The sequence below is a fragment of the Trichosurus vulpecula genome, chromosome 1 (genome assembly GCF_011100635.1).
Source record: "Trichosurus vulpecula isolate mTriVul1 chromosome 1, mTriVul1.pri, whole genome shotgun sequence".
Lineage (NCBI taxonomy): Eukaryota > Metazoa > Chordata > Mammalia > Diprotodontia > Phalangeridae > Trichosurus > Trichosurus vulpecula.
Genome location: NC_050573.1, coordinates 560,860,473 through 560,880,081, shown reverse-complemented (window position 1 = coordinate 560,880,081; position 19,609 = coordinate 560,860,473). Strand labels below are relative to the sequence as shown.

Below are 19,609 nucleotides of genomic sequence, written 5' to 3'. Positions count from 1 at the left end.
TGGTTGTAAAGCAGCATTTTATTTGGTATGGTTTTATCTTGAAGGAATGTTTTGGAAGTCCCTTTTCATTGAACACTTAAGGTACACCACCTTGGATTGCATCTTGAGTTCTGTTGATCCTTGGAAAACTGGATTCCATACCCTTTTGCAATTTCTGTTGAGTGTAAAAAACATTGTTTGTATCTACTTTCATATGTGTGTGTATATATATATATATATATATATATATAGTATATATATATATATATACACACACATATGAAAGTAGATATATATATACATACATATATATATATATATATACTAATTATTTGGATATATTTTTGTCATTGGAATTGTCAGATATAGCCAACATATATGTCTAGTAGGTTTTGGTTTGTTTATCCTCCCCCCCATTATCACTCAGTTTGCAGATTCATATTTGTATACTACTGTTTTGGGATAGCCTAATAATCAGAAATTTATCTTCTGTCCCTTCTCCTTTATCTCTTTTCTACCATATTATGCTTCCCTTACCTTTTCTTCTCTTAAAATTGACAAAAGAGGGGGAAAACACTCTTGTGTTGCATCTACCTGTCTATATTCCAAGAATACTATCAGAGTCTGAGGTGACATTTATCTTTCCCTACCCCCTTCCATTAGAATGTAAACTTTTAATTTTCATTTATCCCTTCTAATTGCTCAAATGCATTTATGTATCTATTTTTCTTTTGGATCTTTTGTTTGCATTTCAAATATTTTATTCAGGCTGAGAACCAAGATGGAGGAGTGAAAGTACAGACTCACCCAAGTTCCCCCTCAAAACCCTTCAAAACCTTTAAAAAGTGACTCAGAATAATTCTAGTGTGGCCGAACCCACAAGGAGACAGAGCAAGGCAGATTTCCAGCCCAATACAACCTGAGAAGTCAACAGGAAGGGTCTGTTGCACCAGGCTGAGAGTAGAGGGCAGTCTAGCCCAGAATGTGGCCCAGCATAGACCTGTGTCCAGCAAAGCTGGAACAGACCTTGGGGGATAGAATTACTGGCAGCAGTGGCTGTTTCCGGACTTTTCAGACGACAGATGCCAGAGACCCTTTGTAGGAGGGGTCTGCGCAAACTCTGTGAGACAGCACAGTCCAGTGCAGGGTGTGCCAATACAGCCCAGCAAACCAGGAGCAGATCTTGAGAGTGATGGATTCATCAGCAGCTGTGGCAACGGCTGCTCCTGGAGCTGTCAGCCCGTAGATGGAATGTGTGAAAGTCACATATTTCCACTTCCAGAAGCCAAAATCGTGGAGTAAGCATTAAGTCACTCTCACCCTCCTTTCTTGACCCTGAAAAACCCAGAGCATATTACCCCAGGAAAAATCCTGAAATAGTAAAAGCAGCAAGAAGACAAGGTGCAGCAATCTTTTAACTAGAGAGGCTAGGGGCATTAAAGGATAGGTACCTCTTGCTGTTTCTTAAAGAGACCAGTGCATGATTTGAAGTGTTCCAGCAAGCTAGTGGAAAGCCCTACCTCAGTAAACTAGTGGGAGACCCTGAGCCCCAAGGTGGTAGAGCAGGCAAGCACCAATACCAGGCACACACTAGCTAACCCCCACCAGCTCCAGCTGAGCAACAGGTAAGGTATCAGACACCAGCTGCCAGCACCTGGGGTCCCAGTTCACAAAAACAGTAACCAAGACCCTAGTCCCCAGCACAAGAAACTTGGGACAGTGCTCCCTGGGCCCTAGAAGCAGAAATCAACCTTAAAAGCCAGAAAAAAAGGCAGACAATATGAGGGAAAAGCAACAAAGAAAAACAATGACCATAGAGAAGTATCTTGGTGACAGGGAAGATCAAATATTCTATTCATCCCCATGTTTTCATCAGGAATGCTTGTAAGTCTTACAGTCCATTAAAGGTCCATTTTTTTGCCTACAGAAATAAAGGGAATTGGTGACAATACTCCAGAGGCCATCAAATAACGAACTTTCCAGACTATCTGGGTTAGGTACAATGAACCAAAGAAGTAAGAAACTCCCTAAACCAAACTCAGAACTTTTCTGTCATGGCAGAGCCAATGATTTAAGGATTTTCCTAGTATGATAGCTACCGATGTTATTTTATCACGGGTTAATATTACTACTACATTAGTACCATTGATCACTATAAGGTCCCAAGCACATTTCAATATGGACTTAAAATCAACACAATATTATATCTGAGAGAATAAGAATGAATATTTGGTTGTATTCACATCCCAGATAGATTATATAATTGGACAAGATCAATGATGAAATAAAGAATAAAGCCAGACACTCGACCACGCACCTTCAGCCCCTTGCCCCAGGACCACGTGGAGACAGAATCCCATCCCCCTACCCTTTACCACCTCTCATTAGAGAAAGGGGAGGATGAGTGAATGTAGTTCAAAGTCCAGCCGTTCCCTAGCCTCCAAGCAGGAGAAAGACGGGTCTGAGAAGAGACAGCGGGGCCAACCCCGCAAACAACCCCCGAAGGAACCCACTGAGGCACCAACTCCCAAGAGACTTCGGGGCAGACCAAAGTGGAGTAAGAACCAGGGGGCTACGATGGGCCGGAAAAACACCACTGCACCAGGGAGGAAACCAAGAGGGAGACCCAAAAAGCTGGAGAAGGAAGAGGAAGAATGCATATCCCAGGAGTCTTCGGAGGAGCCGCAGTAACCAAGTCTGCTTACATCTCGCTACCTCATTCCCCTCAATGACGATGACTATGGCGGCGGCCCTCTCATTCTGGGACTAGACAGAAAAACGTTGATCTTTAAATCCCCGTGTTTCTTCCCCCACCATTCTCTTCCTTAAATCTGTCCTTCCTGGTTTTACTGGTCAGAGAAATGATAGCTCTACCTGGGAAAAATGCCTCCCCATTCACACATTGGACGTGCTCACACTAACCCTGGCCATCCTATATGGGATTGTGCTGGGCGGGGTGGGGCAGGCAGCAGGTGGTTGAGCCTCTGGGGACACTCCCTCCCTCCCCCTACCTCCCACATCCATCCATCCGTAGACCCACCCACCCTGTCCCAGGATTGGGATTTCTTTTGGATTCCTCCTTCCCTGGACAGAGCAAACTTTTTGACTTAGCTGCCAACACCTGTTTCTTTGTTTCTGCCCCCCTGGAATGGGACCCGGGCTCCTGTTTTCCCATCTCTCCCCTCCCCCACCCCAACTCAAGGATTGGAGAGGGAAGGACCCATTGCGAGTATGTTGATACTAAGAGCTCAGCTTTAATAGACTTCTCTGGGGATATTCTGGACCCCCAGTACCCTTCCTCTCTACCTTCTACCCAGTCAAAATTGGTCCCAAGGGTGGAGGTGGGATCAGACCTTTCACTGGGAGTAGAAGGGGGGCCCCAATACCCACCCTTCCCCCTCCTTCCCTCTCCAGACACTCTGGCATTTCCTGAGCATCAAACTGGAATGGGGCTGGGCTGGATCCTAGGGTGTCAGGCACTAATTGAGAAGTAGCTAAGGGGAAGGGAGAGGGTCTGAATAATCCGTTTCCTTGCTGCTCAGGAGATGTGGGGAGAAGGGAGACTTGACAATGCTTTTAATTTCCCCCAATTCTGGACTGGCCTTCCTTGGCCTGTGATTTTTGCCTTTGGAATGCATGTTTTGCAAGGCTTTTTCCTCCCCAGCCGCCCCCCTCCCACCCCTCCTTTCAGAATGCCATCCCCACCCCGCCAGGAACTGGTTATATCTTCCCTCTGTTCACAATCTACCTCTGAACACATTTTGTTGGTTTTCTTGTTTAAAACGGTTTTGTTCTTACATTCTGTGGCTTCCAGACTCAGCCATGCAGTTTTGTTGGTGCTCATGTTCACCTGCCCTACCCCTCCTCCATCCACTCCATCTTGCTCATCCTCCCCAAATCATCACAAAGGAGGTCTTGGGGCGGTAGTGCACACCAAGTCTAGTTTACTACAAAGTGACATTGTTTGGGGAGGTGGGCCCCAGGGGAGCTGCCCATCCCCACTTCTATCAGTCCTTCCTTTGGTAATCTTCAAGTTGGGAGGGTTAAGGGAAGGAGGTCCAGCCGAAGTGGGGTGACGGGTGGTCTCAGACGGTCGTGAGGCGCCCCTCCCCCAACTCTGGTTTCCTATTTGCAGTTACTTGAATAAAAATGAATTCCTTTTTTTCTGGAAAAAAAAAAGAATAAAGCCAACCCTCCTTGACTTCTAGGTAGTATTTTCTCAATGAGACTTTATATCCTCTCATTCAGTTCTATAAATTCAACTTTGGAATGAGGGTCATTCAATACTAGAATCTCAAGTATTCACCTCACTTACTTAGTAGGAATCCTTACTGTCTTACTCTCCTGAGAAGGAAATCACCTTTTGGCACCACTTTGCTCTTATCTGTGTTGTTAGCTCTCAACTTATACATGAAATGTGAAACATAGAATGTATCTTTCAAGTCCATTACATTTTTCACAGAATTATTTAATTCTTTTACAAATCTTATGAAAAGATCATGGACAATATTAATCATTTTAACATGTGTATATTGAATGATGGCAAATACTTGTCATATTAACATTACTACATCATCCAGATAAAGAAGAAAGGACAAAGGCCATTTGTATTTGGCAATTTTGTTTGTCCATAATACAGCAGAGTTCTTTGAATTAATTGCTTCTTTTTGCAGCCAGATGTAAGCACTAACAAAAATACTATTTGAGCTGGGAGAAGTGTGGCTGGGAGAAGTGTGGCTGGGAGAAAAAAATGGCTTTTTCAGAGATTGCTTATTGCTTTAATTGTTGTTTAAAAGCTTTTTAAAGAGCAGTCTTTTCTTCTCCCCAGGCACCAACAAAATAGCATTACAGAAAAAAAAAATAAAACAAGCTTTTAAATAATCATGTTAAGAAATATAGTAGTATCAGAAGCTAGTGCTTCTGAAACTTTGTAGTTAACTTGATTATGTGGTTGTGGAATTGTGGACAGCAGCAGGTAAGCTTTTTCACTTCCCAAGCAACTCCCACACATGGCTCCTTTCTCAGATATCTCATTGTACTTTTCATGGACAAGGTTCTTTGCACTAACCTTCTTCTCCCTTTTCCTCTTGATCTGAAACTCATTAGCTGTATGCTGTAAATGTCTTGCTCAATATGAACAAAATTAAATACATTTTCTCCTCCTCCAAAGCCCTACTTTCTTCTTGATTCTCCTGTTACTTTTGAGGGCACCACCAACCTCCCACTCCCTCACACTCACAACCTAGATGCCATCCTCAAGTCTTCATTCTCTTTTACTTCCCACATCCAATCTGTTGCTTATTTTCATCCATTATGAGTTCATAATATCTCTCCCCTCTGACACCACATTGGTGCAAGCTCTAATCACCATACATCTGGAGCATTGCTATAACCTTCTGATGTCACTGCCTCAAGTTTCTCACCCACTACAATCTATCCTCTACTTTCCTATCATTTTCTTTCTAAAAATCAAGTTTGATAGTGTCAAAACTCTACCTGCAATTCAATAAACTCCAGCTGCTCCCTATTAACACAAAGATTAGATTATAAAAAGACAAACAAAAATAACCCTTTCCATGATATTCAAATTCTTTCATAACCTAGCTCCTCATACTTTTCTAGTCCACCTATACCTTATTCCCCTCCATCTACTCTGTGATTCAGTGGTACTGGAATTCTTACTCTCCTTCACAAAAAATGAATACTTTCTCTCTCTTGACTCCATACATTTTCCCTATCCATGCCTCCAGTCTGAATTCTCTCTCACCTTATTTCCATCTCCTGGAATCCCTCAGTTCTTTAAAGTACTATTACAATTTCATATACTGGAAAAAAAAAACTTCCTTCAATCCCTACCTTAAATTTAGTATCATCCCTTACTATTAATTGTCTCTTAATTATCATATATATATATATATATATATATATATATATATATATATATATATATATATATATATATATCTTATTTGTACACAGTTAATTGTATGGAAATACAATGGCAATGTAAATTTGAAGATCTTCCCCATCCATTAATAGGCCCATGTGACCTGCTTGTATCACAGGAAGCCTAAGTCTCATGTGATGGGAGAAGCTCAGAAAATGCTCAGAGCAGTTAAAGCTGAGGGAGAGAGAGGAAGCAGGCAGCTTGTTGTGAGTGTTTGTGGGAAGGCCCTTGAAAGGGGCGGGGGGGGGGGGGAGGATTATGGAATGAAGCTACTCTCTGTAGTGATAATGTGCTTTAATGTCTTTTTAGCTATGATGGATTCAGTTTACTGGCATTGGGATTTGGCTTTTGGGTATCTGAATAAATATTTTGCTTCTGTCTTCTGTACAGAGAATCTATTATATTTTGTGATTCAGAACCAGGCCAGTGTACTCAAATAGCAACTGTTGTAAATATTGCCTTGGTCATACATCTTGAACAGGATCACAATGTATAAAATCTCCATTTGGAGGCAGAAGGGCTTTAGAGGAAGAAATGGATATCCTAAGATGGGAGAATTTACCTTATTCCTTCCCAGCAAGGGAATGGGCTAAAGGTACCAGACCCTGTGAAAACTAGAAACAGAGGCCACAGAAGGGAGCACCTAGAGATTTGGAAAGATATTTGCAAGAAATTAAAATTAAACCGGGGAAGAATTGGCAGGAGTCTGTAGAAGAGGTGGGATTTTGTTAACAGGTTACCATATTATATGTAAAAGCAGAGACAAACTGTTACAGGAAAAAAAATTCGGAAGGAAAGAAAGTTGGCTAGATTGCAGGGGAATCTTTCTGGGTCACAGCAAGATAGAGGACCTCAGGTAGCAGAATAACAGATTATTCTTCAGGAGTCTGCTGGTTTGGATGAGGATTTTGCTGTTAATTTAGTTAAGAAAAAAATAAAGAGCAAGAAATTGGAAGGTGCATACAAGTTTAGCACAGTGTGAGCCTAGTTGCCCTGGTGATGGGTGCCAAGAGAGTGTGTAGGCAGAAAATGAAATAATGTTAGATGAGACTCCTCAGGCAGATACACACCAAGTACTACACAGGAAGCAGGACACCCAGGGAGATAATACAGTATTTGAGAGATACTTGAAGATTTCACTCAGAAGGAGGTCACAGATATCTTGAGTTGGTTCACCCAAAGAGTAAGGAAATCATTAATATCTTGGATGGTGAGAGTCAGTGATGAAGGGGACAGAGGAGTATGTGTAGATAGCATGGATTGGTTAAATTCATAAGCATTTTTCAGCATGCTTTTGTGCAGCAAGCTTTTAGGGATTACCATCTGCAAGGAGGTCACAGGATGATTAATGTGTTAACTTTAACAGCAAAAGGATGCAACAGGGAATATACCACTGACTCTATGTGGCCCACTGAAGATAGACCCTGGTACTCACTTAGAGACTATATGAGAAAGTTAAAGGAGGAGGTAATGAAGACTGCTATTATGATGAGAAATGCAGATGTGTACTATGATACTCCTGCAGGAGTCTCTTATTGAAATTTAATAGTAAAGATGGCTCCTCCTGCTTTTAAGCACCTAGTTATGACTCTGCTAATTGGGGAGATAGGGTACCCTTTTTCAGGGGTGCTAGAGGAGATTGATCATTTAAGTGACTTAGGAGATTGGGGAAAAGATAAATTTCCTCAAGAGAGAAGAGTGAATAGCCAGCAGATTCAAAGTCATAATAGATTGACAAAAAAAATGTTTAATTCTCTATTGAGAGTAGGGGTAGATTTTGGAAGTAAAGATCATATTTCAACTAATGGATTGAGGTAAGGGGCTTAAAAGAAGATGGAATAGAGGAGTAAGAATTGCCCCTACAAATCCTATTGAACCATTGTATCCAAGTGCGTCACACCTTCAGGGAGAGTACAAAATAGGCTGAGCCCCAGCTCAGGTTAAAGAAATACACAGATGGGATTACAGACCCTGTGTTAATCTGACTATATATTGGAAAAATGGATCAAATTCTGTAACTAGGTCATTAATGGATACTGGGCCAGAGGCCTCTCATATATGAAAAGTAATAAACTTAACACGGAACTCCTTTTACCATCATAGGTCTGGGAGGGGCTGAAATATCAGCCAGACAAGTAAAGCTAATGAAGAAAATTTCACAAAAGAAATTTTTTTTTTACATTTTTAATTTAAATTTTTTATTTATTTGACATATTTAGTTTTCAGCATTGATTTTCACAATAGTTTGAATTACAAATTTTCTCCCCATTTCTACCCTCCCCCCCCCACTCCAAGATGGCGTATATTCTGGTTGCCCTGTTCCCCAGTCAGCACTCCCCTCTATCACCCCCCTCCCCCCTCATCCCCTTTTCCCTTCCTTTCTTGTAGGGCAAGATAAATTTCTACGCCCCACTGCCTGTGTATCTTATTTTTTAATTGCATGCAAAAACTTTTTTTTTTGTTTTGGAACATCTGATTTTAAACCTTTGAGTTCCAAATTCTCTCCCCTCTTCCCTTCCCACCCACCCTCCCTAAGAAGTCGAGCAATTCAACCTAGGCCACATGTGTATCATTATGTATAACCCTTCCACAATACTCATGCTGTGAAAGACTAACTACATTTTGCTCCTTCCCAACCCATCCCGCTTTATTGAATTTTCACCCTTGACCCTGTCCCCTTTCCAAAGTGTTTGTTTTGATTACCTCCACCCCCATCTGCCCTCCCCTCCATCATCCCCCCCCTTTTATTTTATTTTTTTTATCTTCTCCCTCTTCTTTCCTGTGGGGTAAGATACCCAACTGAGTATGTATGGTATTCCCTCCTCAAGCCAAATCTGATGAGCGCAAGGTTCACTCATTCCCCCCTCACCTGTCCCCTCCCCTCCTCCCACAGAACTGCTTCCTCTTGCCACCTTTATGTAAGATAATCCACCCCATTCTATCTCTCCCTATCTCCCTCTCTCAGTATTATGCTCTCTCATCCCTTAATTTCATTTTATTGCTTTTAGATATCTTCCCTTCATCTTCAACTCACCCTGTGTCACACATATATATACACATAGATATATACACACATACACATTCACTTATATATATACATAAACATATATATATATATATATATATATATATATATATATATATATATATATATATATATATGCATATTCCCTTCAGCTACCCTAATACTGAGGTTTCATGAATCATACATGTCCTCTTTCCATGTAGGAATGTAAACAAAACAGTTCAACTTTAGTAAGTCCCTTGCAATTTCTGTTTCTTGATTACCTTTTCATGCTTCTCTTGATTCTTATGTTTGAAAGTCAAATTTTCTATTCAGTTCTGGTCTTTTCACTGAGAAAGCTTGAAAGTCCTCTATTTTATTGAAAATCCATATTTTGCCTTGGAGCATGATACTCAGTTTTGCTGGGTAGGTGATTCTAGGTTTTAATCCTAGCTCCATTGACCTCTGGAATATTGCATTCCAAAACCTTCGATCTCCTAATGTAGAAGCTGCCAGATCCTGGGTTATTCTGATTGGGTTTCCACAATACTCAAATTGTTTCTTTCTGGCTGCTTGCAGTATTTTCTCCTTTATCTGGGAGCTCTGGAATTTGGCAACAATATTCCTAGGAGATTTGTTTTTTGGATCTATTTGAGGAGGCGATCGATGGATTCTTTCAATTTCTATTTTGCCCTGTGGCTCTAGAATATCAGGGCAGTTCTCCTTCATAATTTCTTGAAAGATGATATCTAGGCTCTTTTTTTGATCATGGCTTTCAGGTAGTCCAATTATTTTTAAATTATCTCTCCTGGATCTATTTTCCAGGTCAGTCATTTTCCCAAGGAGATATTTCACATTGTCTTCCATTTTTTCATTCCTTTGGTTCTGTTTTATAATATTCTGATTTCTCATAAAGTCACTAGCTTCCACTTGCTCCAATCTAATTTTTAAAGTAGTACTTTCTTCAGTGGTCTTTTGGACCTCCTTTTCCATTTGGCTAATTCTGCCTTTCAAGGCATTCTTCTCCTCATTGGCTTTTTGGAGCTCTTTTGCCATTTGAGTTAGTCTGTTTTTTAAGGTGTTGTTTTCTTCAGTGTATTTTTCGGTATTTTTTTGGGTCTCCTTTAGCAAGTCATTGACTTGTTTTTCATGGTCTTCTCGCATCCTTCTCATTTCTCTTCCCAATTTTTCCTCTACTTCTCTAACTTGCTTTTCCAAATCCTTTTTGAGCTCTTCCATGGCCTGCGACCAGTTCATGTTTTTCTTGGAGGTTTTTGTTGTAGGCTCTTTGACTTTATTAATTTCTTCTGTCTATATGTTTTGGTCTTCTTTGTCAGCAAAGAAAGAATGCAGAGTCTGAGACTGAATCTTGGTGCGTTTTCGCTGCTTGGCCGTAATCCCATCCAACTAACTTGACCTTTGAGTTTTTCAGTGGGGTATGACTGACTACAGAGTTCTATGTTCCACGTTTGGGGGGGAGGTGCCAGCTCTGCCGCACCAGCACTGCTCCTTTCCCAAGGACCCCCAACCCAAACTGGGCTCAGATCTTTGGCAGGTTGTGCACCCCTGCTCTGATCCGCCACTTAATTCCTCCCACCAGGTGGGCCTGGAGCCGGAAGCAGCAGCAGCCGTAGCTGCCCCACCTCCACTGCCCCCGGGGCTGGAAGCCAAACCGTGAACTCCTTCCATTCCCGCAGCTTTTCCCACTAACCTTCTCAGCAGTCTTTGGTGTTTGTGGGTTGAGAAGTCTTGTAACTGCCGCAGCTCACTGAATCAGGGCGCTAGGGCATGCTCTGCCTGGTTGCTGGTCTTGTTGGTCCACGCCGCTTAGGCTGGGCTCTGCTCCACTCCGTTCCCAGCTCCCAGCTCCCAGCTCCGTGCGGGATAGACCTCACCCAGAGACTATCCAGGCTGTCCTGGGCTGGAGCCCTGCTTCCCTCTGCTGTTCTTTGGGTTCTGCCATTCTAGAATTGGTTCAGAGCCATTTTTTATAGGTTTTTGGAGGGGCTCGTCAGGGAGCTCAGGCTGGTCCCTGCTTTCCAGCCGCCATCTTGGCTCCGCCCCCCATCCACAAAAGAAATTTTAAAAAAGAAAAATTTTAAAAGAAATTAAAGAAAAAAAGCAAATTAGAGTGAGTACAGCACTAGCCCTCGAGTCCGGAGGACCTGAGTTCAAATACAACCTCAGACACTTAACACATTTACTAGCTGTGTGAGCTCGGACAAATCACTCAACCATAATTGTCCTGTTTTCCCCTCTTGAAAAAAATGTTAGAGAGGTAAAAGGAAAAAACAACTCGAAAAAATTCACTGATGAAACAAATCTTTAAAAAGCAAAATTGGAGAAACAATTAAGGAGGTTCAGGCTCTAATTGGAGAGAATGATTTCCTGATAAGTAAAATTAACCAAATGGAAATGAAATTACAGAAGATAAATTAGGAAAACAATTCATTAAAAGTTAACATAGGATAGGTAGAAGCTAAAGACTCTATGAGGCATCCAGAATCAGTCAAAAAAAATCTAAAAAAAAAAGAAAGAAATCAGAAGAAAATGTGAATGTCTCATAAGAAAACAAACTGACATGGAAAATTGATCCAGGAGAAAAAAATTTAAGAATTATTAGTCTACTGGAAAGCCATCATGAAAAAAGAGTCTGGATGGTATCTTCCAAGAAATCATCAGAGAAAACTGCCTAGAGTTCCTAAAACCAGAAGGTAAGATAGTCATCAAAAAAGTCCACTGATCACTCCTAGAAAGGTATCCTGAATTGAAAACTCCAAGGAATATTGTAGCCAAATTCCAGAATTATCAGGTCAAGGAGAAAATACTGCAAACAGCCAGAAAGAAACAATTCAATTATCACAGAAATACAGTCAAGATCATGCAGGACCTTGCAGCTTCTACATTAAAAGACATGTGGAATTGGACTATGATATTCTGAAAGGCAAAGAAGCTTGGAGTATGACCAAGGATCAACTACCGAGAAAAATTGAGCATAATTTTTCAGGCAGGGAGATGGACATTCAATGAAATAAGGGAATTCCGGATGTTCCCGATGAAAAGGCCAGAGCTCAATGGAAAATTTGACCTTCAAATACTAAACTCAAGAGAGACATAAAAATGTAAACGGGGAAAAAAAACCTCATAATACAGTAAAGACAAATTATTTAAATCCTTATATAGGATTTATATATATATATATATATATATATATATATATATATATATATGTATGTATGTCAATATTAAGAATGGTACAGTTACTAAGACAATTAAAAATGGATATACATAGACTGAGGGTGCTGGCATAAAGTAACTGATGTGATGATAAAACATGATTAAGTGGTGCAAAGGGATGGTTGTAAGAGAATAGGTAAGGAGGAGGGAGACAAGGGTAAATTAAATCACATGAAGAGGCACAAAAACATATTATAGTAGGGGGGAAGGAGAAGAGCAGTGTTTGAGCTTTACTCTCATCAGATTTGTTTCAAGGGGGGAATGACATACTCTGATAAGTGTAAAAATTAAAATTGCTCTACAGACAATAGGGGAAAGATGAAAGAAAATGGGGGGGTTGGTTAGAAGGGAGGGAAAAAGTAGCAAGGGGAAAAATGTTAGATAAGGAGAGGGGTCAATAGAGAGGGAAAACTGAGGAAGGCAGTGGTCAAAAGCCAAACTCTTTTTAGGAGTGGAAGGGAGAAGGGAGAAATAAAAGCATAAACTGGAGGGAAATAGGATGCTGAAAAAGACACAGATAGTAATTATAACTGTGAATGTGAATGGCAGCATCTCTCCCATAAAATGGAGTTGGATAGAATGGATTAAAAACCATAATCCTACAGTAAGTTGTTTACAAAAAAAAAAAAACATATTTGAAACAGGGGGATACACATAGGGTAAAGGTAAATGGGTGGAGCAGAATATATTATTCTTCAACTGAAGTAAAAAGAAAAAAAAAGCAGAGGTGGCAATCCTAAACTCAGACAAAGCAAAAACAAAGATAGATCTAATTAAAAGAGATAAGGAAGGAAACTGTATCCTGCTAAAAGGAACCACAGACAATGAAGTAATATCATTACTTAACGTATATGCACCAATTTGTATATCATACTAATTCTTAGAGGAGAAGTTAAGGGAGTTACAGGAAGAAATAGACAGGAAAACTGTACTACTGGGATACCTTTACCTCTGCCTCTCTGAACTTGATAAATCTAACCCCAAAATAAAGAAGAAAGAAGTTAAGGAGGTGAATAGAATTTTAGAAAAGGTAGATATGATAGATTCCTGGAGAAAACTGAATAGAGATAGAAAGGAATATACCTTTTCCTTTTTGTCATTGAGGGGCGAAGGCAGGGCAATTGGGGTTAAGTGACTTCCCAAAAGTCACACAGCTAGTAAATGGGTCAAGTGTCTGAAGCTGGATTTGAACTCAGGTCCTCCTGACTCCTGGGCTATGGCTCTACTCACTGTGCCACCTAGCTGCCCTGGAATACACCTTTTTCTCAGCTGTACATGGCACATACACAAAAACTGACCAGGTATTAGGAGAAAAAAACCTAATGATCTAATGCAGAAAGGGAGAAATACTCAATGCATCCTTTTCAGATCATGATACAATAAAAACATTTGTAATAAAGGACGATGGAAAGATATATTAAAAATTAATTAGAAACTAAATAGTCTAATACTAAAGAATGAGTGGATTAAACAACAAATCATAAGAACAATTAATATTCAAGAGAATGACAGTAATGAGACAACACACCAAAACTTACGTGATACAGCAAAAGCATTTTTTAGGGGAACTTTTATATCGCTAAGTGCTTACAGGAATAAAATAGAGGAAAAGGATATAAATGAATTGGACATGCAACTGAAAAAGCTAGAAAAAGAATGAATTGAAAATCCTCAAATAAATACTGAACTAAAAATAGTGGAAACCAAAGGAGAGATTAATAAAATTGAAATCAAGAAAACTGTTGAACTAATAAATAAAACTAAGATTTGGTTTTATGAAAAAAACCTATAAAACTGATAAATCTTTGGCCAATTTGATTTTAAAAAAAGAAAGAAGAGAACCAAATTACCAGTATCTATACTGAAAAAGATGAATTTGCTTCCAATAAAGAGGAAATTAAAACAATAATTAGGTATTATTTTGCCCAATTGCATGCCCATAAAATTGACAACTTTAGGGAAATGGATATATATTTAAAAATACAAATTGCCCAAGTTAACAGAAGAAGTAAAATAACTAAATAACCCCATCTCAGAAAAAGAAATTGAATAAGGCATCAATGAACTTCCTAGGAAAAACATATCCAGGTCCACATGGATTTACATGTGAATTCTATCAAACATTTAAAGAACAATTAATTCCCATGCTTTATAGACTATTTGGGAAAATAGGTAAAGAAGGAGTCTTACCAAATTTTTTTCATGACGTAAACATGGTACTAATACCTAAACAAGGAGGAGTCAAAACAGGGAAAGAAAATTATAGACCAATTTCCCTAATGAATTTTGATTCAAAAATTTTAAATAAAATATTAGCAAAAAGATTACAGCAACTTATCATGAGAATAATACACTATGACCAAGTAGGATTTATTCCAGGAAGGCAAGGCTGGTTCAATATTAGGAAAACTATCAGTGTAATTGATCACGTCAACAACAAAACTATCAGAAGCCACATATTTATCTCAATAGATGCAGAAAAAACTTTTGAAAAAATAGAACATCCATTCCTATTAAAAACACTAGAAAGCATAGGAATAAATGGAGTCTTCCTTAAAATCATAAGTAACCTCTACCTAATATCATCAGCAAGCATTATATGTTATGGGGATAAGTTAGATGCATTTCTAATAAAATTGGGGGTGAAACAGGGATGTCCATTATCATCCTTATTATTCAATTTGGTACTAGAAATGTTAGCTTTAGCAATAAGAGAAGAAAAAGAAATTGAAGAAATTAGAATAGGCAAAGAAGAAACAAAATTATCACATTTTGCAGATGATACGATGATTTACTTAGAGAATCCTACAGTGTCAAGCAAAAAACTACTTGAAATAATAAACAATTTTAGTAAAGTTTCAGGATGTAAAATAAACCTACATAAATTCTGGGCATTCCTATACATTACTAACAAAGCTCAACATCAAGACATAGAAAGAGAAATTCCAGTTAAAGTTGCTGTAGACACTATATAATTTTTGGGAGTCTACCTGCCAAGACAAACCCAGGGCCTATATAAACATAATTACAAAACACTTCACACAAATAAAGTCAGATCTGAATACATGGAAAAAAAAAACATCAGTTGCTCATGGTTATGCTAAGCTAATATAATATAAATGACAATTTTACATAAATTAATTTACTTATTCAGTGCCATACCAATCAAACTACCAACATTCATAAAGCTGGATAAAATAATAGCAGAATTCATCTTGAAGAACAAAAGGTTCAGAAAACCAACGGAATTAATGAAAAGAAATGCTAGGGGACTTAGCCTAGTCATACCAGATATTAAACTATATTATAAAGCAGCAGTCATCATACCTACTTCATACTGTCTAAGAAATAGAGTGGTGGGTCAGTGGAATAGGTTAGGTAAACAAGACACAGTAGTTAATTATTACAGTAATCTACTCTTTGATAAACACAATGAGTCCAGCTTCTGGGTTAAGAATTCACTATTTCACAAAAAACTGCTGGGAAAATTGGGAAATGGCATGGCAGACACTGGACATAGACCAATATCTTACACTGTATACCAAAATAACATCATAATGGGTTCATGATTTAGGAATAAAGCCTGACACAATAAGCAACTTAGGAGACTAAGGAATAGTTTACCTATCAGATCTATGGAGAATAGTAGAATTCATGACCAAACAAGAGACAGAGAGAGTTACAAAATGCTAAATGGATAATTTTGATTATGTTAAATTGAAAAGATTTTGACAAAGACAATGCAACAAAGATTAGGGAGAAAGCAGAAAACTGGGAAAGAATCTTTACAACCAGAGTCTCTGATAAAGGCCTCATATCTAAAATACATAGGGAACTGAGTCAAATTTATAGCAATACAAATCATTCCCCAATTGAGAAATGATCAAAGGATATGAACAGGCAATTTTCAGAGGAAAAAGTTAAAGATATTTATAATCATATGAAAAAAATGCTCTAAATCACTATTGATTAGAGAAATACAAATGAAAACACCACTTAGGTACCACATCTCTCCTGTAAGGTTGGCTAACATGACAAAACAGGAAAATCATAAATGCTGGAGAGGATGTGGGGAAATTGGAACATTGTTACATCATTGGTGGAATTGTGAACTGATCCAGGCATCTGGAGAGTAATTTGGAACTATGCCCAAAGGGCTATAAAAATGTTCATACCCTTTGACCCAGCAATACCACTTTTGGGATGTAATCCAAAGAGATGCCACAAGTGGGAAATGGACTAGTATGTACATAAACATTCATAGAAACTTTTTGTGGTGGCAAAGAAGTGGAATTCATGGGGATGCTGATCAATTGGGGAATGGCTAAACAAATTATGTTATATGAATATAATGGAATACTATTGTGCTATAAGAAATGAGGAGGGGACAGACTTCATTATAACCTGGAAAGATTCTATAAAGTGATGCTGAGTGAGGGGAACAGAACAAGGAAATCTGTATACAAAATCACAGACACATGGTATGTGTAAAGACTAACTTCGATAGACTTGGCTCTTATCATCAATGTAAGGTTCAAAGACAGCTCCAAAAGCCTCACGGTGGAAAAAGCTAAGTACATCCAGAGAAAGAACTGGGGAGTCTGAATCCAGAGTGAGGCAAATTATTTGCTCTTTTTTTCTTTCTTTTTTGGTTTTGTTTCTTCTTTCTCATGATTCCTTTCATTTGTTATAATTCTTCTTTGCGACTTGACTATTATGTAAATAAATTTAATGAGAAAGTATATGTAGAACCTAAATTGGATTACATGCCATCTTTGAGGAAGGGGGGAGGAGACGGAGAGAGAGAAAATTTCAAACTCAAAATTTTGTGGAAATGAGTGTTGCAAAGTAAAAATACAAAATAAATTAAAACAAAATAAAGAAAAGCAGTTGTTGCTTGCATATTGGGCTTTGGTGGAGACTGAACAACTGGCTCTGGGCTCTGAGGTAATCTTAAGGCCTAGAATCCTGATTATGACCTACCTCTCACAGAATTGGACATGCACAAGAGGCTAGCATAATTAAATGGAAATGGTATATTCAAAAGAGATCTATAAAAGGCAAAAAGTGGAGTTTCTGCTTTACATGAATGTATAGCAAACATAGATACTGAGGGAAATGATAAATCCCCTGAACCAAGGCAACAGTTGGTACAATCTTTGCTAAAATGAAATAAGAGGTATGATGGGTGAACTGAAGAACAAAAAAAACCATACATGGTTTACTGATGGGACAACAAAATATTTGGACCATAAAAGACATTAGAAAGTGGTAGCCTATAACTTATACACTAGGCAGACTTTGGAAATATGGGGATAGGAGAAAGTAGTCAATATGCTGAACTTATGGCAGTACATCAAGCTATCAAAACAAACCAAGGAGGACAGTGTCATATATTCCTTGATTCATGGGTGGTGGCTAATGGATTAGATACATGGATGCCCATGTGGAAAAATAAAAATTGGGAAATTCATGGTAAACAAGTTCAGGGCAGAGGATTATGGAAAGATATATGGGACATGACTTTGGTTACTAATTTTTCAGTTTTTCATATAGATGCTCATGTGGCCCACACCTCTCCATGACATGAATACAATGTACATGCTCATCAACTGGCACAGATTGCTACTGAACATATTGTCCCTACTCTGACAGCTAGTGATGATCCGGTACAAGCAAAATGGGTCCATCAAATGGCTGGCCACTTAGGGGTCCAGGCCACACACTGGTGTCACAAGTTTGAGCTATTACTCCCTCTCATTCATTGTTAAAACAAGTAGCAGAGGGCTGCTATATATGTCAATTGGAAAAGGAAAAAACTATTCCTTGGGTAGTAACTGGAGAAAGAGCAAGGGGAAAAGTTCCAGACCAAATCTGACAGGTAGATTATATTGGACCACTACCCCAAGATGAAAGATGCAAATTTATATGTACTTGTTTTGACATGTATTCAGGTGTACTTGTGGCTTGTCCTTATAAGAATGCAACCCAGAAAAATATCTGTAATACTCTAGATATCATAAGTCTACATTATGGAATTCCAATGCAGATTCAAAGTGACAAATGAATGAAGAGATATTGTATTTTCAACAACATAGAATGGATATATCATATTCCTTATTGTCCACAAGCATCTGGGTTAATTGAAATAATGAATGGTTTATTGAAAGAACAGTTATGTTGGCAATCAAAATGGGCTCTTAACACTTAATTCAACCAAGTGCCCTTGACAAGTTTGGCCTTTATTTCCTTGATCAAATTAGGAGTCTTTGATGACCTCCTTGCCTCAAGGGAAAGCCTAGTTTACATGGGTTTGAGTGACATGTTTGTGACATCAGAGGCTTTTAGACAGCTTGGGTTTAAGTCGCATCTTTGTGAGGATTTTAGGTCAGGTGGTCGAGTTGTATGTGTGACTCACTCACGACCCTGAAAAAGATATAAAACCAGGGGTTGGCTTTCCTTTTTTGGAGCTCTGACCCACAGCCATGGTGGCACGCGTGACTCTGGGCCAGCCTTTTTATGAACTCCTGGGCTGAACTTAGATGTTGGTAACTATGAATTGTATTTGGCCTGTCTGTTGGTGTTTGTAATTTGTTGCTCTTTTCTCTGAAGTTCAGAGTGCTGGCTTTTTCCCCTGAACTAAGTGAATGGTATTTGTATGCTGAATTAAAGTCAACTTGTTAACCCCTTAACATTGTTTCCTTAGTAAAGCAGATCAAAAGAACCTGGGCTTTTGCAACGTTCTGTGAGCTGGTTGTTCTTGATTTTACATCCCCCTCCCCACAGCAGCTGCTAGCCAGATTGTTGAAACAACAGTTAAGGAAGTTAACTTCTAATAATTCATATCAGCATTGGGAGGATAATTTGTTCACTGCTTTATGTAATTTGAATAATAGGCCATTGGGAAAAGTACACCTCTAGCCAGAATGATGACCCCAAAACTGCAAATTAAAAAACAGCAAGCACATAAGATCCCAAATATTGAGTATTGGACTGTGAGGGAAGATGTCCCAATACCTTATCCAGGAATACCTGGTTCAGCAGTATATGATTTACCTTGTTTAGAAGACTTTTCTTTGGAGAGGAAAGAAATAAGAAAAATCTCTACTGGAATATGAATGAGAAATCCTAAGAATCATTTTGAATGGACATTACCTAAATCAGGATTAGCAGCTCAAGGAATACATGCATTGGCTGGAGTAGTAGATTCTAAAAATGAAGGAGAGATTATTGTGACATTCCAAAATCTAGGTGAAGAACTACACAGTTTTGTAAAAATGATAGAAGAGTTCAAGTGATTATTGTTCCTTATGAAACAATACCCCTTATGAAAACTGACCCTCTTTCCATAATAACTATCAGAGGCACTGAAGAGTTTGGTTCTAGATAGAATAAATCTGAGAGCTTAAGAATGGGTAAAACATAAACCAGATGATGTTCCA

General features: G+C 38.8%; 1 protein-coding gene across 1 annotated transcript; it reads left to right on the top strand.

Annotated features, from left to right (window-relative positions):
- The first annotated feature begins 2,379 nt into the window (after positions 1-2,379).
- On the top strand, positions 2,380-2,670 carry LOC118834972 (high mobility group protein HMG-I/HMG-Y-like). The gene has a single exon (XM_036742405.1). It carries the CDS (start codon positions 2,380-2,382, stop codon positions 2,668-2,670), a length of 291 nt encoding a protein of 96 aa, XP_036598300.1.
- Positions 2,671-19,609: the final 16,939 nt, after the last annotated feature.

Bases quoted from the DNA above. Each gene is read 5' to 3' on its own strand.
- LOC118834972 (XM_036742405.1), top strand. From the start codon at position 2,380: ATGAGTGAATGTAGTTCAAAGTCCAGCCGTTCCCTAGCCTCCAAGCAG.